General features: G+C 41.3%; 1 protein-coding gene across 1 annotated transcript in view; it reads right to left on the bottom strand.

The window, feature by feature from the left end:
- The window catches only part of LOC147203323 (CUB and sushi domain-containing protein 3-like), a 299,067-nt gene that overhangs the window by 119,940 nt on the left and 157,261 nt on the right, over positions 1 to 21,866 (bottom strand). The window contains exons 44-48 of the mRNA XM_086114399.1: positions 13,613 to 13,798; positions 11,854 to 12,048; positions 10,807 to 10,980; positions 7,248 to 7,421; positions 6,476 to 6,649 (exon numbers count right to left, since the gene is read on the bottom strand). Of these exons, the coding sequence (XP_085970525.1) occupies positions 6,476 to 6,649; positions 7,248 to 7,421; positions 10,807 to 10,980; positions 11,854 to 12,048; positions 13,613 to 13,798 (903 nt within the window). The remainder of the gene's footprint in view (positions 1 to 6,475; positions 6,650 to 7,247; positions 7,422 to 10,806; positions 10,981 to 11,853; positions 12,049 to 13,612; positions 13,799 to 21,866) is intronic.

Here is a 21,866-nt window from a genome sequence, read left to right as displayed (position 1 = left end):
TGTTCCGTGTCCAAATAAATAGAGCGGGTGGAGCTTCTCTGTGTTCGTCTGACAGTGACGGTGCGCTGAGGCGGTGACATGACAGCGAAGGTTCAGCAGTGCAGTGGTAGCGACCTTGCGAAAATAAAACGTCTCCAGTATTGTCATCGAACCAAGTGTAGTCATCCAAAATGATGTCTACACAAAACCGTAGAGAGACTTGCGCGCAAGAAGGACCAACAGAATCGACATAGCCTGACTGCTGTGTTCAAAGCAAACTTGAGAAAAACGAAGTATGCAACCATGGCTTAAATCCACTCTAGGCTGAGTACTAGTTTACTTACTTAGATGTGCACTTTATAATGTTATATTGCTCTGTTTTGATTCCATAAAAAGAGCTGTTAAAGCAGCTGTTGTGTGACAAAATATTTTTTTCACTGTTGTTGATGGACAGTAATATTGTGTGAGAGATTATGTGTGAATAACTGCTCCAAGTGAAAAATGTTCATGTAAAATTGAAAATCGAAATTGTTATTTCAGTAAATATTTGCATTTTGCACATAGAAAACTGATTCATGATTCCATGTTGATGAGAGCATTAAAATGGGGAAAAATAGGACAAACAATTATAAAAGGAAATTCAGAAACGATCAAAAATGCGTGAGTAATCATGATTCATTTTTAGTGAATTTGAGTTAATTATGACAGTTGCATTTTTAATTAGATTAAATATTTTAATCGTTTGACAGCTCTAATATTTTTGTTTAATTATTTTTCAATTAATTTTAAAGGGGAATTGGTAACCAAACACAATTGCAATATCTCATTTTTTGGAAGAAACATCAGGTCGAGGCACCCTCAGTCACTTTACCATCATGGAGGGGTTTGTGTGTCTCAATGATCCCAGGAACGAAGTAGTCTGTGGCTTTCGGCCCCTGGCAGGGTCGGCCACGGCAAACAGGTTTTAGGTGAGGCACCAGACCAAGCACGGCTCTCAGACGCCTTATGAATAAAAAATGTTGGACTTTTACCTTGCCCGTCACTGGCCTGGAGGTGGGGCTCGCGAGCCTGCACCCATGAGGCCTAGCCATGCACAGCCAGAAAGGGCAACCTGTGTCCCACATCCCAAGCTCACCACTTGTGGGATGGCTCGAAGGGGTCGGGTGCCCTGTGAGCTGAGCGGCGGTCTGACTCCCGGGTGGAGAAGCTAGCTTTCGGGACCTGCAAGATCACCTCTCGGACAAGGAAGGAGCCTGAGCTGGTGTGTGAGGCAGACAAGTTCTGACTAGACATAGTCGGGCTCACTTCTTACACACCTCGGGCTCTGGTACCAGTCCTCTCGAGGGGGCTCAGACTCTCCCACTCTGAAATTGCCCATGGTGAGACGCATAGAGCAGGTGTGGGCATACTTATTGTCCCCTGGCTTGGAGCCTGTACGTTGAGGTTGACCCCATTGTAGCACAGGATAGCCTCCCTCAGCCTTAGGGTAAGGTCCTGACTGTTGCTGCTGCTTAAACACCAAACAGCAGCTTAGAGTACCCACCCTTTTTGGAGTAGAGGGTGTGCTGGAGAGCTTTCCCCCTGGAGACTCCCTCATTCTGTTGGAGGCCCTAAATGCTCACGTGTGCAATTTTTGAACATGTTTCAAAATTTCCTTGCAAAAGGAAAAAAAAAAATGAAAGTGTGCAGAACATCTAATGACCATTTAGCTAACATCTCTGGCCTTGAACGAACTCTGACAAGAAGGTAACATTCACTGCCTTCGCAAATGCTGGCAATTGTTCACCACTCAGTGGATAGGGGCTTTTACTGGACCTTTGAGCTCGTCACAGATTGAGACCCAGGATAAAAGGTAGACAGACCATGGATAGACAGATGGATTGATTATGTCGATGCATGTGATTTGCCTTAGCAGGCCACATAAAATGCTTTTGTGGGCCAGTTTTGGTCCCTGGGCCTTGAGTTTGACACCTGTGCTTTATTAGGCTGCTTTGTGTGTTTTAACAAAAGGCTATAGCAACTTAAAACATGTTATCAGTTATCCTCAGTAATATGCACACAATATTGTCGGTTAAATCAAAAAGCAAAGCATGAGAACATTTTCACATCTCATTTCGGTGTGCTGTCTTAACTACATCAACCAAGACCATTTTATTTCAAGATGACATGACATAGAAAGAGGCATCATTCAAGAAACTTTCAAATTTTGATCCCCTTTGACCCCTTTTTTGATGCCTCATTTGAATAAACACCACATGCACCCTTGTTCATATCAGCAAAATTAAAATAGGTTTACATGACCCAAGGAATATTTTTTTTTCTACCAATGGTGACAACTGTGTCTGAGCTATCTTAAGCACAGACAATGAAAGGAACATCAGACACTTTTTCCTGAAAACAAAAGGACTGAAAGCGTCAATTGCACACAAATTTGCAAGCATCCATTTTCAGAGTAGCTAAATCTTCAAAACGCTGCTGCTGACAAGGATTTATAGGCCACTGAAAAACAATGAGGGTGAAATTAAGTTCAGCGCAACATCAAATTGCCTCAATAATGCAAATGCTCTGCAGAGCTGGCTGAATGTTAGTAATTATAGCTACTTATAGACAGATTTTGACATCGGACATCCTAATGACAGATGAATATGAACATTTTGTTGATTATCTAAGTTTGCCTTTATGGAGTCATTTATACCCCACAATTAAACTCACAACTCAACTCATAAAGCTTTGTAGTTTTGAACTGCAACTATGATCCCCACTTGGAATTTTTTTTAAAAAAAACCTACACACCCTTAAAAAGTCCAACAGTTTCTTCTTCTTCCTAAAATAGGAAAATTACAGGAAACTGGGAAACTCGTAGGTCTTACGTTCAAACAGCGACATATTATTTGGTAAGCCTAAACACCTGACATGTTCAGTAAGGCTGTTGCAGATATAGACTTGCGGTCGATTTTATTTTACCACTGAAGTTGGTAAAATAAAAATACAAACTGAATACAATTATTGCAAATGTTTTTCAACCTATATTGAATTGAATCAGGGATGAGAGTGGCTAGTGATGAAAAAAATCAGAAAATCAGCCGGGGGTCTGTGGGCCACAGGCCCCCAGTGGGGTACAGGGGCAACGTCCCGGATGGGGATACAGGGGGGCAAAGCCCCCGGAAGCTAATGGGTTTTAGAGATTTTAAAGCCTTAAAACCATTAATTTTATCAACAAAATGTTACAATTTTTGTTGAAATACCATTCCCTATTTGCTTACAAAATTGGCACTTTATACTAAACATGCTAAAGATGAAGTGTATTCAATGTACAGTACACACTACTTGAAACTTTCACAGAAAAAAATCCCAAGATTGCTCACTATTCTTTCAAGTGAATGAAAATTTGACATAGGCCTTTGTGTAATTTTGCTTATGCATTCCTGGTGAGCACCAACATGTAACTTTGCTGCTCAAAATCAAAACTAAAATAGGAAACACATTCCCTGACATATTTAAGATTTGTTAATTACTGGTATTCATAAAATGTGTAAATGTGATAAAAAGCTGTTGATTCTTATGTCATACAGTGATAGTGAAGTCCCAAACTGTTTACTATATATGGGTTATGAATGCATTTTCCGTATAGAATGACATCGTCACACACTGTACACAGAGCTTTACCAGCGACATCGAGCTTTTTCATGAAATCCGACACAAGCACAGACAATGGTTCCTCTTTACTGGTTCCTACTACTAGGGACACCGTCAGCTTTCTCACCAACCAGTCCCATCGAAACTTGTTTTTCAGATCCGCATCTATCTGACGCATGTTAGCTTCGTCAGAAGTCTCGATAACATTCGGCATTTGTTTAATACAGACTACATACGCAAGTAATTTCAATAAACTACTTCCCTTGTGCAAAACCATTCCTAATTCGCGGAAAAGGGGTTTAGGAAGGCGAACACGAATTGGTTGTGATTCTGCATTTGCCGATATAGTGACCAATCACAACAAGTAAGACATTGGTTTTAGCCCATATATGAAGTAAGGACAAATTAATGCTTCACGAGAAAAAGCGGTATTCAAAATGGATGCTTGCAAAACTTTATTTGTAAACATTACGAGTCCTGAGTCTGCCGAAGACAAGTCCAGCAGCCCAGAAATAACACCAGACCCCCCCCCCCCCCCTAAAATGTTCTAACGGATTTGGAACCATATAAAAAAAGGTCAATTTTGACTGGAAAAAAAGCGCAATTCCGCCAAAAAGCGGAAAAAATCTCATCCCTGTTGAATACACTACAACGGCATGACATTTAATGTTCAAACTGATAAACTTGATTTCTTATTCATGATTCAGTCATTCATTCTTTTGTGAATGACTATCAAGATGGCGCCCGAGTAGGCAGCCGTCGGCAAGTGCTCTCGTGAGCCTTGCTTTTTTTTGTTGTTTTTTGGTTTGTTTCGTCACTTTGTGTTTGTTGTTACGTCGTGTGGACCTGATGTGGACTTTTTTCAGCATTTTTTGGCCACGACATTCATCAAGGAGGAAACTCTGTGCTTGTTGGTTGCGCCTTCTCGGCAGCATGGGTACACCAGCACTGTTTTTGCCTGGGAGGAATGTCGGCGCCATTTGACTGTCGTTGCTGGACAGTCCCGGGGCGCTTGTGTCTTGCGCCTGTAATGGGCAGCATTTTTCACAGCCCCGCTTTGTTCAGCGGAGAGATCGGTGCTGTTGAACGGTCTGCGGCTGGATGGATGTAAGGCTTGAGGAGCCGACGATGAGAAGAAAGGAGCGTTAGCGCGGAGCGCCGATGCGGATGTGGAACTGGGAGTCGCGGCTTGGAATTGAAGTGGATTTACATGGGACAGGAGATGTGAGCCAATCTCTTTTTCGTCAATGGACGCTATAGCTTCGCGTTTGCTTTCAAAACTTAGCTTGTAGCAGACGTGTGCACATTTTCAGCATGACGTCCCTGATCCACTGGTGAAAGGACACTTTGATCCTCTCCTCTTTCATCTATAACTGCTTCAGACAACAAAGCGTATGCAGAAAAGTGGTAAAGATTGCACGACTGTCTGTGTCCTATGTGTTGTGTTATTTTTGTTATTTTGACTTCAAAATGGCGCCGCATGAGTGGCTGCCTTTCCAGCAGCTCCTATATTTTGTTGTTCTACTTCTTCCTTTCATAACTTTGCTGCTGTGAATCGGGAATTTCTCCATTGCGAGACTAATAAAGGTTTTCTTATCTTATCTTATTTACTCGATTTGAAGTTGATCCCTGCAACACATCCCAAAAAACATGGGATTGGGCACACATTGTGACAACCTTTCAACAATACTCATTAAACATTTGGGAACTGAGGATACTAATTGCTGAAGCTTTGTAGGTGGGATGTTTTCCCATTTCCTCTTGATGTACAACCTAATTTGCTCAATAATCTGGGGTCTAGGTTGACATATTTTGAACTACACATTTTCAAAGAGAGACAAGTCTGGACTGCTGGCAGACTCTTTTACGACAAAACCATGATGTTGTAAAATTTTCAGAATGTGGCTTTGGATTGTCTTGTGACATAAACAGGGACGGCCCTGAAAAAATATGTTGCTTGAATTTCTGCATATGTTACTCTAAAACCTGTATGTACCTTTCAGCATTAAGTGACTTGACAAATAATGTCACAGATGCTGGCTTTTCAACTTTTCACAAAAAATCTGGGTAGTCCTTTGCCTCTTGGGCCCCAAAGAACACGGCATCCATGATTTCCACAACCGGTTTGACATGTAGACTCGTCAAAAGACAATACACTTTTCTATCTTCAATCAATCCATCTCAGATTACCTCGGGCCCAGAGAAGCATGGGTGATGTTGATACATGGCTTTCACTTTGCACTGTACAGTTTTTACTTGCGTTTATAGTACTATCAACTCAAAATGGTTTTCTGCAGTGTTCCTGAGCCCTCGTGGCAATATCCTTTTACACAATAATCCTGGTTTTTAATGTGGTGCTGCTTGAGGGATTGAATGTCAAGGGAATTCAATGTTGCTGTTCGACCTTACTGCTTATGTGCACAATTTCTTTTTCCAGCTTCACTGAATTCGTTGATGTCATTATGGACCACAGATATAAACTCCCGAAATTCCTTGCAATTCTATCTTGACAGATGTTCTGAAACTGTTGGAATACTGGCCTCACCTCATCCTTGCTTGTGAACAAATGAGCCTTTGGGGAATATTCCTGCCACCATGACACTCACCTGTTTCCAATTAATCTCTGCACTTGTGGAACGTTCCAAACCGGTGTTTTGTTGCCGGAAAATGGATGGATGGATGAATATATATATACTGTATATATATATACACACAATAACATTAACCAGTTTGAACATTAAATATCTATATCCTGCCCATGGCGATAGGTGTGCCTACCTCCTTTAGTTGACCTTTTAAACGTTTATTATAGCAAAAATAAACCAAAACATCATTCATATGCCAATGCTATAAATGTCACCTCTACATGTTGCAGGCAGCTGGCTCCACTGGCGGTTAGCCTGGCACTGGGCTGAAGAAGGCCCCTCCAGGCTATAGCCTTTATTACAGGAGAAACGCACCACATCGTTGTAGTTATAGCCCTCGCCGATGGTTCGCCCGTAGATGGGGCTGCCGGGATGGCCACACGTGACAGCTGGTATTGACAAATATCATCCAGGGACATGAGTGGAAGGTGGAGGAAGAAAGAGAAAGGGAAGAGGGGGAGTGTTGGGGAGAAAACGAGTGGAGGGAGAGCAATTTATTAAGAGGCGATCGTCGGGAGTGGGGTAGGGGGGCTGACACTTTTATATCATAAAGGAATACCATTACCATAAAATTACCTTCACATCACAGCAGGGGAAATGAAGGACAATAATGATAAGTGTTCGTGGGGGGGAGTAAAATGTGTCTTTCAGTTAGTCAATAGGTGAGGGTCAGATTATCGGGACAACACTGCCACTTATAGAACTCTCAAAAAATATGACATTGACTATGTTTCTCATATTTTTGTCAGCAACAACATCCGTTCACTTGATTTGATTTACATCGTAACATTGGACAGCTGCTTCTTATGGTCATATACACCGGTAGATTATTTTGGATTGTGTGACTCAATTCTTCAAGTAAAAGCATTTTTTTACGGTCACTGTTTATTTTCTTTTAACACGGGCACAAATACATCACAAAACAATACACACAAGGCCCCATGTAATTCATTAGCCACTGGACTGCCAGAAGGACTAAGTACTTACGGATACACACTGGGAGTTGTCCAGACCAGTTGTGGTCCTGTTGGCAGATCCGTACTGAGGAGCCAATGAGCCTAAATCCAGAGTTGCACTGGTAAACCACAGTGTCTCGATAACCGAAGTTCTCACCGATCACCTGCCCATTCACTATCTGCTCAGGAATGCCACAATGACCAGCTGGAGGAAGAAGATGAAAGGAACATTAAAATCCAGGTACTGTATGTATCTAATTGCTGCTGCAAAACTCCTGAAGATTATAAGCAACTTTGATCATAATATACCAATACTCGCCAACTTGCAGTGGTAATTTTAAGGTACTGTTACCTAATCATAAACTATTCCGCCACCTGGCAACTTCCACTCTCCAAGATTTAGTGGGACACTATGTCCTAGTAACTTTGTGTGCAACACAGTGGTCTTTTGTTGATTCTTAGAGCTGAAAACTAGCCCTCAGGTTGAAGAGTGTTCTCTATTCGGGCTCCAGTACTCCGGAATGTCCTACCTGACAAAACTACAGCCGCTACCTCGGTAGATTTATTTAAATCTAAACTTAAGACTTCTTGCATTTAGTGAAACCACATATAGGCTTGTTTTACATCTGCTTTTCCTTTCTCCTGCCCCCTCCCCCCGTTTGGAGAAGGAGCAGTATGGATTCTGCACCGACCAACCGGGAAAAGAGCTGAAGTGGGCCACTTTCCCATGGGCATGACTACAGGGACTTCTGCATCGACCGATTGGGCCAAGTTCTGAGGAGGATCCACTTCTCCAACGGTGTCTTCATCTATTATATGCAAAACTTCATATATTGAATGGACTCTCAGATTGTCCTACTGTAACACACGGCAGAATGTGTTCGCGATAAATGTTGCCCTCTCAGCATCCATTGCAGCCTTGTCAACCTTGAAGGGGGGTTTCCTTCATATGTCATCCATTCTGTTTTTAGATTGAGGATTTTGCTAGTATTTATCAACTGTAGGCTTGTGAAGCCATTTGAGCCTCTCGTGACGAACAGTTTAGCTCCTATTCCAGTGAGCTGCGAACAAGGGAGTGTTTTCAAAGGTAGTGAATGTTGCGCTCTTGTCAGTGGTCGCAAATGTTCGCCAAATGGTTGCCAGACATTTGTCAACATTTTGTGTGTGCGTGTGTGTGTGTGTGTGTGGGGGGGGGGGTGTTCTTGTTGCAATGTGCAAAATTCCCTTGCGACAAGAAAAGTATGGGTGATCATCTGGCGAATGTTTGTCCAACAGTTGCGACCCAGAATGAATCCTGACAAACCCTGATGAGAATGCAACATTTGCTACTGTGGAAAACATTCATAATTGTTCTCAGCTTGGTGAGATAGGAGCTTAAACAAAGAAACAAACTTGACATCCTGCAGATAAACTACCACCTTCCAATTAATGGATAAGCACACTGATGTCTTACTGCAGTGTTTTTCAAACCCTGTGCCGCGGCACACTGGAGTCAGGTGTGCCGTGGGAAAATATCCAGTTTGTATGCCTGTGCGGTCTATCACCCAGAAAGTAATCGTGCAGTACCCTCCCATACCGCTAGGGAGCAGCAACAGCTAGCCAATTGCCTTGTGTTTCGACCACGAGAGACAAGCGAATTTGTGCCGCATGAATGCAGGACGACAGTGAAACAATAAATATGAAAGATTATAAAATACTTTTTTCTTTTGTGTTCATTTGATTCCAATTCAAGCTGTTATAGCGTCATTCTTCAATGTTAAAAACAGTTATAGTAACAATATAACGCGTTAATTGTTAAAATAAGTGGGGGTTTTTTTTCACATTTTCAGATAAATTTTTCCAATGAAAGAAGTGTGCCTTGGCTTAAAAAAGTTTGAAAAACACTGTCTTACTGATTATCCAATGTTATTATCAAGGGTCTTCCTAACTCAAGGTAAACACTGGATTTGGATTTACTGATTCAGTCCATTTCTTCCAATGGATCTTTCTCAGTTTAAATACAGTGAAACTCCTCTACAACGAAATCATGTTTGCAGCTAGGCATTTTTCAGGGGACTTTTCACTATCGCAAATTTTATCTCTGATGTACACACACACACACACACACATAAAATGTATATGGGTATGTTTCTTTGTATTCCAATAGTGCATAAGTATGATCATACACTTATTTTACACTTCATATCGCCAGCGTAGAAAGAAAAAAAATGGGATAGAAATTGCGAAATTTACGATCAGCATTCACTGGCATCAATTTCTTGTTTTTACTTTGCTTCCTCCATCTTTCATTTTTATCACTTTTACCCTGTCTTCTAGCATCAGAGCTCTTCTTTTCTTAACTCCTTGGCATGCAAAGGTCCGTTTTATACCCATTTTAGCAATTTAACGTTCGTGCTGCGTCTGAAACTAACAATAACAAATACTTCCTGGACTAATGCGCATGTGTAAACCAGTGTGGTGGTTGCTGCTGCCATTTTGGGGCGAAGCAGTAGGAGTCACTGTGGCAGGCTGAGGTCGGATTAGACTTTTTGCAGAAGGCCTTTCGTTGTAGTGAATCTCGTTACGAAGTAAAGGCAGAGAAAAAGGTTTCGTATAACGCAACAGGGGGACTTTTCGTTGTAGGGGGAGCAGAAAAGTGGTAATGGCTTTCATGCGTGAAGGTTTTTTCACACTACGGGGTATTTTCGCCCATGTAGGTTTCGTTGTCGAGGAGTTTCACTGTAGTCTACATTTTCATGTTTGGTCATTATTCATGTTTTTCTTTCTTTGTTTAAAACAGCAATCACGATGTGACCTATTTTTTGGGCACCTATAACCACACACACACACACACACACACACACACACACACACACACACACACACACACAAAAAGAAAACACATTTGTCTTCGATTGAGGGGGGGCATAAAAATGTTTTTCTTATTTTTGTGCCAAAATACTGTTTACTGTATGAATGTATGTACTTTGGGAGAGCAGTTCTGAGGTGACAGTGGTTAAAATGTTACTTTGGGAGCAGCTGTGTTTATCAATGACAACATGCACCAAGCGCTCAAGTACATTGCTGCCGGCTCTTTTGTGTGCAGTCCTGTCGCAGCTCCCGTGGAAAGTTTATCTCAACAGTGAGCATGAACACAGCATTTAAGTACTATCCTAGATGCATTTTACCTTCAACACAATCCATTGGGCAGTGGTTCCCCTGTTGTTTGGCTCAGTGACTTAGGCTGTGTCTGTCTGGTTTGTTGTTGTCAGAATGAAACCGACTAGTTAGGTTAGCTTCGCCTTGCCGGAACCTGCCATGTTGCGGGACACCAGCTAATTGTCAGGTCCGAGCTGGCCGGACGAATAAACAGCAGTTCCGGTGAGGTTTATTTTATTTTTATTTTTTAAGATATTCACACCAGTTCTGTATTGTACGTTTACTTTGAGTAAAAGCAAGAACTCCAGCTCCACATCACAGTAGCAAGATAAATAAAAACACGCTTCTGTTGAGAACACAACATTGCAAACATGACCAACATGCAACAAGTCGTCCCAGCTGCTTTTGCCCCAAAATATGACTTTGGTTTTGACGTTTTTCAGAACACTTACCCAGGCAATGAGTCTCTGTTCCACTCCAAAGTCCGGACAGGAGACACTCTCTAACAATCGATCCAGTTAAAACATAGCCAAGGTTACAGCTGAAAATGGCTGATGCTCCAAAGGTAATCTGGGTCCCAATTTTCTTCCCATTAGGTGGAATGGGCAGGTCGCCACATGAAATAACTGCAAGAGATAAAAAGAAAGAATATGGAGGGGATGGGTTACAGGGGAATAAAATACCAAGAGGGTGCAGGACTGTGTTTTACGCGGACCACAATACGGCAACAACTGACCACCTTCCAATCAAAAACAACACGATTGTGATGTTTATGTATGTGTTACCTTTAGAATTATCTAACTGATGCACTCAAGACATTATTATGTATTGGAGAGACATGTTCCGAAACATGTTCATTTGTCTGAAGCTTGGAGCACAGCCTACATGCTCCTGCTCCATAAAATGCGGTGAATAGTCAGTGTTTTTGAATTGTGTATTGCAACATTCGGGTTATTCTTGGCACACTGCAATACATGGAAACAGAACAAGAACTTGCGCGAAAAAGCAAGACATTCTGATGTTTTATTTATTTATTTATTTAATCATTTCCCGGCCCAAACATTGAGCAGTAATTTCAAAGCATTTTACCACCCCCAGACAAAAGTGACTGGTAGACTTCACAAAGAGCATAATGATGACGTTTACCCATGTGCCAGAAAAGTACATTAAAAAAAATCTCATCTCTTTTCTAAATATCTAAAAATAGCTTTGGCACAACCATAAGAAGTACAAAATGAGTCTCTGAATTTATGTAGAATAACACATGGATTCTCTCAGGCTTAGAATGAAACAGAAGCCAAGCGAGACACTCGGAGTACGGTTGATATTAGTTTACAAACTCATCCATTCTATCCTACAAAAATCAGCATGCAGTGTTTAATGCCATGCACTTCATGTATCTTCTCAAAAATATTATACTTTAGTATTGCATCTCCTTATATTGTATTGGATTAAAAATAATAATAATAAGAAGAAGAAGAAGAACAAAAACAACTCACTTCTGCATCGGGGCCTTTCATTTCTCCAACTCCAAACCCCATTCGCTAGGCACTGGATGTGAGCAGGACCAACACGGAAGTATCCCGGGTTACAGGTGAAGATTATTTTTGTGGCATATTCATAGGACGACCCATTGACGATACTCCATTTTCCATGGTCCAGCGAAAAGGAGCTGAGACTGGGGCACATCATAACTGAGCCAAAGCAAAGTAAAAGAGAAAGAAGACATCTGAATTATTCCGATGTGCTGACATCTGCTCAGATTTGCTCTGTCACTGCTCATAAACAGAGGAGAACTCAAACTTATTTTGGAAACGACTTTGTTCAAAGTATAATGTAAATGCAACTCATTTATTTTAACTAATGGGCATGAACCCGCAGAGCTGTTTGTGAGTTGGTACATTATAAAACCAAATGAGTCGAACCAAAGTCAGCTGTACCTTTTTTCTTTCTCTGTAACACACATACAGAATAAACACGAGTCCCAGTGAGAAGCAATCCTTCCTTCCTCTGACTTTTCACCCTGGAGCATGCTGAGTACTTACTTAGTCAGCACTACTACTCTGCTAAATAAATATAGAAATACATTTAATACATTTCAAAAAAACATTGATCAACTTGGTTTTGTTGTGTTTCCGTGCGTCACCAGCAGGAGAAAAACAGCAAAAGCAAAGTAAAATGGCCAAGATTCAACCAGTCAACCAGTCGATCACTGGTCTACCAATTGAACCAAAGCCACTCAGCAAACTTGCTGTTGTTGCCCTGCTGGTAGCTGGTGACACCAGGAAGACTCCATCTGGTCACCAGCTATCACCAGTTCCTGGCTGGGCCCCAGCAACAGGCTGGTCCTGATGGGACGCTGTGAATGAGTTCATCGAGCAGGTTGCCCAAGTGGCCGAAGGTTCGGCTATTCAAATCTTGTCTGTTTTGTTTTGCCATCTAACATTAACACTCACAAAGCACGCCTGACCTGAATACGTTTTTTTTTGTCTCTACGGCGACAATGCCTCAGGATGTGGCGTACGGTTGCCCCAATAATTCTCTCATGCACATTCCATCGGTAAGAATGAGATTACAAATTGTCTTTCAAAAGGTACCATGTCCAAGAGTGATATACGGAAATATTTATCTGCATGATATTGTCGGAACAGCAAATAGCAAATCCCATAGCACAAAATTTGCTGCGAATTGTAAACCAAACCTCTGGAAATCACAATTCACAATACAGTAGTGAGATAATATATTCTGAATGGTCGATGCAAACAGTAAAAATGCATCTGGGGTTCATCGGAGACGAAATTTTCCATGTATTTGAACATGAGTTTGAATTGTCATTTGTCTATATGCGTCCTGAGGTTGACTGGCGACCGGTCAAAAGTGTACCCCACCATTTGCCCAATTAGGCTCAAATTGCAGCTCACTCGTGACCTTGATGAGGAGAGACAAGTTCGAAAAATTTTGACTGACTGGGGGAATGGATTTATTAACTCTCAGGCATTCCTAACGGTGACTGAGCAGGATTTTTTTCCCTTCATATTAAAAGTATCCCAAGGTAAAAAAAGAAATGGGTGAAGGAAGACTGTTTTCAGACAGAGACCGTATTTTGACAGTTCACAACTGAACAGTGTTTTGTTGGATGTGAATCCAAGGAGAGATTTGCAACTTGAATCATCACCCCACAAGTGAACTTCTTGACATCACTGTCCCCCTTTCTTGGTATCTCTCTGCCTCCTCCTCCAAATGTGTTTTTGTACTCACGGATGCATCCGGGTATCTTGTTGTGGTTGCTCCAGGTACCGTCTGGCTGGCAGACTGTTGTCGTTAACTCTTTGGAGGAAAGCCGGTAACCACTGTCGCAAAAGTAGGTCACTCGTGTGCCAACGGAATAATCGGCAGCGAGAACACCTCCATTCACTGGCGCGCTGGGCACACCACATGACACAGCTGGGGGACACGAGAAGACATATATTGATGACCATTTGTTGGCATTTATGACACAGACGCACAGTCGAGACGGATTCTGCAGAGAGGAAGAATCTCTGTGTAGTCTCGCTTTGATTTGTGAGGTAAAATGAAACCCAAATCCTGAAACGCAAGCACCTTTGTGGGTAATTAATATTTGATATTAAGACAAACCACAATTAAAAATCAAGAACAGAGGTTATTGGATACTCCATTTATCTTTCATACGGTGATGAATACAGATGAAAGAAAATAAAAGTCAATTAAACTCTTGCAGAGTTCTGATCAATGAAATAAAACATTTTGGTTTTGGACATCCTCAAATAGAACCAGCACAGGGAAAGCCAATGGTCTAATAACAGAGACATTTCAATTTTTACGGAGATTATACAGACAATTCAGCAGTGTTGAGGGAAATGTTTGCATGTCCAAACCATGGAGCTCTTTGCACTCTTTATATACCTTACACCAATCCAGAGCCTGATGACCATTTGGGGCCAAAGTACTCTTGCTCAGATTCTTCGACCTAGAAGTATATCCCAGTTGGTGTGTTGCCACATCACATTTGTGGCAACAGATAACTGTCTGACCATTCAGACATATAGGACACATAAAGGAATCTGAGAATGGGAAAAATGTTTTTTACGGGTAATACACCTTCAATCCCTGAAGGAGTCGATGTTAACAAAGTACCGGTTGCAAATCTGGAGCGATGCTTTTTTTCAGTAAACAATAAAATAAATCGGGGGATTATGGCTCTTGAAACATCGGCCAAAATAATTGGCCAAATGGCCGGCCGGGTTTTACATGGACAGTATGTGCTCTCACCGATTGCAGCCGTTCTACACAAGTAATCCTGGTCTCATTATTTCTTACACATAAATAGATACCATAAGCTTGTATCCTGGAAAATCTATCTATCTATCTCAGAGGTGCCCAAACATTTTGGACCTAAGACCTACCAACCTCCCGGGATCGCCCATTCCCGGCACGTGCGCGCACACACACGCACGCCATGATGAGATACAGCCTGAAATTGAGGTACGCGATGCGCTTTTGCAGCCTGTTAACTATCATAGCTCACACGTACCGTTTTAAAGTGCTTCCCTGGGCCCTCCGAGATTCCTATTCTTTGCCCGTGCCCTCGGTGAACTGTACACGAAGCAAACTCTTAATGAGAATAATAACGATAAAAGATATAGCGCAACGGCTCTGATCACAAGCTGCAATTGCAGACTGTTGAGCGCTAACAACCTCCGGTGACGTAATCACGCGCCACCGTAAGTTCAAGATTTACCTGCTTTATTTTATTTTTTTAATATTTTTTTGGGGAAAATGAGACTGATAGGATGATTAGGGTGCAGCATACATTAACACAAAAAATATATATTACTAACGTACAAAGACACACAAATGTTTTTTTTTTTCTCCTCGACATTCCTCGGATCTACTTGGGAACTGTCTTAGATCTACCGGTCGATCAGGATTGACATAATGGGCCCCCCTGATCTATCGATATATATCTATATCTATCTATCTATATCTTAATCTCAATCTCTCTCTCTCTCTCTCTCTATATATATATATACTGTATATTCTCATTCATTCATCTTCCGAACCACTTCATCCTCATTAGGGTCGCGGGGGGTGCTGGAGCCTATTCCAGCTGTCTTCGGGCAGTAGGCGGGGGACACCCCGAATTGGTTGCCAGCCAATCACAGAGAGCACACAGAGACAAACAACCATGCACGCCCGTACTCACACCTAGGAACAATTTAGAGCAGGGGTGCCCAAACTTTTTGGACCAAAGATCTACTTTTCGATCAACTGACCTCACGGGATCTACCCTTACCGACACACACACGCACACGCACACGTACACGTACACGTACACGTACACGTACACGCACACGTACACGCACACATACACACACACACACACACACGTACACGCACACGCACACACACGCCATGATGAGAAACAGCTTGAAACTGAGGCATGCGATGCACTTTTGCAGCCTGTTAACTATCGTAGCTCACACGTACTGTTTTAAAGTGCTTCCCTGGGCCCTCCTAGATTCCTATTCTTTGCCCGTGCCCTCGGTGAATTGTACACGAAGCAAACTCTGAATGAGAATAATGTCGATAAAAGATGGAGCGCAACAGCTCTGATCACAGGCTGCAATTGCAGACTGCTGAGCGCAAACAACTTCCGGTGACGTCATCACGCGCCACCATAAATTCAAGATTTACCTGCTTTATTTTATTTTTTAAATATTTATTTTGTGAAAAGGAGACTGATAGGATGATTATGGTGCAGCGTACATTAACACAAAAAATATATTACTAACATGTACAAAGACACACAAATGGTTGTTTTTTTTTTTTCTCCTCGACACTCTTCGGATCTACCTGTTTTAGATCTACCGGTAGATCAGGATCAACGTAATGGGCACCCCTGATTTAGAGTGTTCAATCAGCCTGCCATGCATGTTTTTGGAATGTGGGAGGAAACCGGAGAACCCGGAGAAAACCCATGCAGGCCCGGGGAGAACATGCAAACTCCACACAGGGAGGCCAGAGCTGGAATCGAACCATCTTTATTGGCCAAGTATGTAGAACACACAAGGAATTTGTCTCCGGTATAACACGCTGCATTAGTATCATCGTAAACAATGCACTGTGAAGTCGACGTGCTAACCACTGGACTACTGGGCCGCCATATATATATATATATATACGTACACGTCGATATATATATATATATCTATATATATATATATCTGTTCAATCAGCCTGCCATGCCTGTTTTTGGAATGTGGGAGGAAACCGGAGAACACCCACGCAGAGAATATATACAGTATATATATATATATATATATATATATATATATATATATATATATATATATATACTGTATATATTCTCTGTATATATATATATATATATATATATACATAAAATACTGTATATATTCTCTGTTGCACACAGATCAGTAATCATGATCACAGATCAAGCTATATATATACTGTATATATTCTCTGTATACATATATATATATATATATATATATATATCTATACATAAAATACTGTATATATTCTCTGTATATATATATATATATATATATATATATACTGTATATATTCTCTGCGTGGGTGTTCTCCGGTTTCCTCCCACATTCCAAAAACATGCATGGCAGGCTGATTGAACACTCAAAATTGTCCCTAGGTGTGAGTGTGAGAGCGAATGGTTCTTCGTTTCTGTGTGCCCTGCGATTGGCTGGCAAACGGTTCAGGGTGTCCCCTGCCTGCTGCCCGAAGACAATGAATGAAAAAAAAAATTATATATATATACAGTATATATGTACATATGGGCAGCCCGGTGGTCCAGTGGTTAGCACGTCGACCTCACAGTGCAGAGGGACCGGGTTCAATTCCAGTTCCGGACTTCCTGTGTGGAGCTTGCATGTTCTCCCGTGACTGCGTGGGTTGTCTCCGGGGACTCTGGTTTCCTCCCACATTCCAAAAACATGAATGGCAGACTGATTGCTGATTGAACACTCTAAATTGTCCCTAGGTATAAGCATGAGCGTGAATGGTTGTTTGTCTGTATGTGGTGTCCCCCACCTACTGCCCGAAGACAGCTGGGATAGGCTCCAGCACCCTCGTGACCCTTGTGAGGATAAAGCGGATCAGAAAATGGATGGATGGATGGATGGATTTTCAGTTAAAAAAAATATTTAGCATGTTACGGTGCATTTAATTCATGAAGTTATAAGAACATTCAGACGTGTGTTTGTGTTTCCTAGTAGTTGAATGTGTGTCATATGTTACATATTTGTGAATGTCAATGTGGCACTCGGTTTTTATTGCATTATCATTTTGGGCGGCATGGGGGTCGATTGCTGAGCATGTCTGCCTCCCAGTTAAGAGGTGCAGGGTTCGGTTCTGAGCTCAGGACTTTCTGTGTGGACTTTGCATGTTCTTTAAAAAAAAAATGACCATGAACTTCAACGAACTTGTTGTTGCTTTGATGAGCATTGGTGTGGTTGTAATAAATGTTATGCAATATCATGCTGAACCTGTCGTAAAGTTCCCTATCCATGCTCTGTGATAAGCTCCTTTGTTTTGTCTTTTCATGTATTTCGTATGTGCGGTAAAATATATTTTAAATTGAATCTTTCCATGCTGCCTTTCATGCACGAACGACTCGCCCACTCACTACATAGCTGTCAATGTGTGCCCCTATTTAGTCTGAATGTGGGCCAAAGTGATGAAAAGTACTTTAACCAAATACAAATCTAGGGTTTGAAATTCTTTTGTCATTTGATCCAACTCAGACAGATGGGACAAGAGTGCAAGAAAACCAACATCTGCCTCGCCACACCGGAAGAGTTATTTACACAAACAAGCAGACAATAAAACGGAGCAGCAATGGTCACTGCATACTGAGAGGCATCCAGAGGTACATCTGCCAATATGGCCCACAGCCACTGCATTGCCCTTCACGACCCCAGAGAGAATCAATCAACATCCATTTGACTCCGGCTTGCTCACAATTTAACACATACTGATTACAAGCCTGAAAACTGCTCGAAATGCCAATTTGTGGATGGGGGGCTGTGTTTGTTACAAAAAAAAGTCATAAAATGAAACGACACAGGGCATTTTAGATGATTAGAAAAAACAACAACTCCTATTTAGTGACATTACCTGTACTCTGATAGATAGATACTATATACAGATAGAATGGATCGTAAGGGCTTCAAGGGGAGACGTTATAATTTCATCTCTTCCATCCAGAAGAAACCAGATGGCCAATGTTGGCATGAATATATTACAGCATGATTTGTGGCCTTTAGGTTATGTGTTTTTGACAAGCTGTGTGCAATTATTACACTGTTGAAATACCTGTATATCCCAGTGTTTTTCACTCAAATTAAAGTCCAGCACATACTATGCCATGAAAAAAAAAAGTATTTGTCCTCTTATCAAATTCTTACTCTTGGTTTTCCCACTTTAATGTTGAAGATGATCAAAAGTAGTAAATATCAGGAAAAGAAAACCGAAATAAAAAGCAGTTTTAAATGCTGATATTATTGTATGGCTGTACGGATTCTTCTCCGATTGATGTGGACGTGCGGAAGCAGTGTGGTGTTGAGAACATGGATAAATACCTGCAGCTAACTGTACAACAGAGCCCCCCCCCCAAAAAAAAAGTCCCATCATCATCCTTGACGGATACGCACGCGCGCACACACACACACACACACACACACACACACACACACACACACACACACACACACACACACACACACACCTTTAATTGTAACGGAGTGATGTATCAAGATTATTAAATGATGACGGAAGTGACGCAACAGCGCAGCACCTCCTTCCCACTGTAGCTTCAGGCAGAGCTACGAGGAAGTCGCATTGATGAGTCGCATCTCGTTGATGGTCTGGATTAATTAACAATTCTTTATGAATTGTTTTTTTTTTCTCTTTCTACTGTGTGATGTGCTCAAGTAGTTCTCTGAATTGTGACTCGGCCGCCTTGCTTTCTGTGTTGTTATTAAAGTGACGCTTTGGCGATTGAAACTTTTTACACGTTGAGTTGATTAGCAAATGTTTGTTTGTTGCGCAATAATTGTCCGAGACTGAATGTGGCTTTACCATTGCTCCCACCATACTGTGTTGCAGGTAATATTGTTTCTTTTCAGTTTTGCTGTAGGAAATTGTTCATGTTTATTTTTCATTCAGTTGATTGTATCATTATTGCGAACCTGCAGTTCGTCGCGGACGCTATTCTTGTTTGCTACGCAGCCGTTCCTGTTGCTTGTGATGTGTTCAATGACATCTCTTAAAAGGGAGCGAATGTCTTCTTTTTTCTTTTTCTTTGTATAGTTCCAATACAATCACACTTGTATATTTATGATTATTTTTTTCATTTTAATAGAGACAATGTTTTGTTAAAGGGCAGAGCTAGGAGGAAATTACATTGTACAGTGAAACTCCTCTGCAACAAAATCATGTTTGCAGCAAGAAATTTTTCACAACACGGGGTTTTTCATTGTAGCAAATTTGATCTCAGATGTAAACACACACACACACACACACACACACACACACAAAAACATATGTGTACTCTTTATTTTTATTCCAATAGTGCATAAGTATAGCACACATTTATTTGACACTTCATATAGTCAGTGTAGAAAGAAAAAAAAGGGAAAGAAATTGCAAATTTTACGATCAGCATTCACTTTCACTTACATCAATTACTTAGATAATGTCTTTTATTTTGCTTCCTCCGTCTTTCATTTTGATCACTTTTACCGTCTCTTCCAGCGTCAGAGTGCTTCTTGTCTGAGCTGCTTGACCCGGTGGCTTTTCATTCTACCATCTTACTGTCTCTAATTCGACTTCCCCTCGATCGCCACCCAAGACACCGTTACTCAGCTGATGTCATGCAATGAACTTTTAAAGCCAGCCACGGGACACTTCATAGTCCTCGATAGTTAGCGCGATGGAACTCGCCTTCTCTCTAATTAGCGCTCCAGTTAGCGTAAGGTTTTTAGCATGATAACAAGTAAAACATTCCAGGAAACGTTTGTTTGACTGTCCGTCGAGCCACAAGCAATTTACTCTGAGCAGCTAATCGGATGCATTCCACTCTATCTTCCACGGATCTAGCTAAAGTATCTACAAACGTAATTAGTGAGGTCCCTCTTGGCCAATCGGAGGCCAGGATGATGCTCGGTAAGCCGATGGCAGAGCAGCTATGAGTATATTGTGTTCAGGAAAGTCTGGGCTGTGTAAACCAGTGTAGTGGTGGCTGTTGCCGTTTCTGAACGAAGCAGTAGAGGTCGCTGTTGGATTAAACTTCGTTGTAGTGAATCTCTTCGCGAGGCAAGAGCAGAGAAAAAGATTTCGTACAATGCAACAGGGTTTTTTTTGTTGTATGGGGGGCAGGAGAGTGGAAATGGTGTTAATGCATGAAGATTTTTTTATTTTCGCCCATGTAGGTTTCGTTATAGAGGAGTTTCACTGTAATTGTTCGACACTGAATGCGGCTTCACCATTTTTCCCGCCATACTGTGTTGTAGTGTTGAATTAAAAGAACAGCCGCAAGCCAACTAAATGTCAGTGCACTTGAAGCGACAGTGACGTGGAGCTTCAGACTGCCACACTATGTTCATGAAAACTTAATGACAACTTCATGCATATGTCATGCATCTGTGCAGCATTTATCTTGCAATAAACTGTTATTTTGCAATCAAAATGACCTTTTTTGTGTTATTTTATTATGTAGGAGAGCATTGTTTGGATATTTGAGGAATCACAAATGAAAAAAAAATAGCATCAAAGTTAAAACTGCTTGAAATGCATCTTTTCACAAAAAATAAGCTTTATCTCAGAAATGTTCTTGGAACTGAGTATTTTAAAGAAATGTTCAACTGTTGTTGATGAAAGAATGGTAAGAGGTAGAAATGTACTTTTTTTGTTCCGAGTGAAAGAAGAGAGTCAACATTTCTTCTTCTTTTGGTAGGTTCCATGTTTTCAATCTTCTGGAGGCCTACAAAAATGACTCAAATGGTCAAAAAATGGTTGGCAGCGGCTCTCCCAATTTGAGAAAAACGCATTCAAATGAGAATGCGTTCAAAGCATTCAATGAGATAAAGTGGGGAACCGATGCAAAAAATAAGAATTTGAGGGGGGAGCAAATACTTTTTTGCAGCACTGTACATACTCAAGTAATGTAGTCACTATGCTGTACAGTATATTACACATGTTACATATCTATTAATATCTAGTTCAATGAATGTATTTTTTCACTTGCTGCTGTTTGCTGGACTGAGAGTGTGTGCCTGGACTTGTGCATGCAACCAAAGAAATATAATTGCAGACATTCACATGCCCACATCAAATGACCCAATTAGTTGAATGGACAATAGCAGTAGTAGACTGTGCAGCTAATGGCTAGTTACCCAATGTCATATGAAGAGATGGATATTGACAGAATATGGGTGAATGGATTATTGTT

Source organism: Hippocampus guttulatus, chromosome 6 (assembly GCF_054856545.1).
Source record: "Hippocampus guttulatus isolate MCC_2025c chromosome 6, RoL_Hgut_1.0, whole genome shotgun sequence".
NCBI classification, from domain to species: Eukaryota; Metazoa; Chordata; class Actinopteri; order Syngnathiformes; family Syngnathidae; genus Hippocampus; species Hippocampus guttulatus.
The sequence above is the reverse complement of the archived record's forward strand: the minus strand, read 5'-3'. Positions and strand labels throughout refer to the sequence as shown.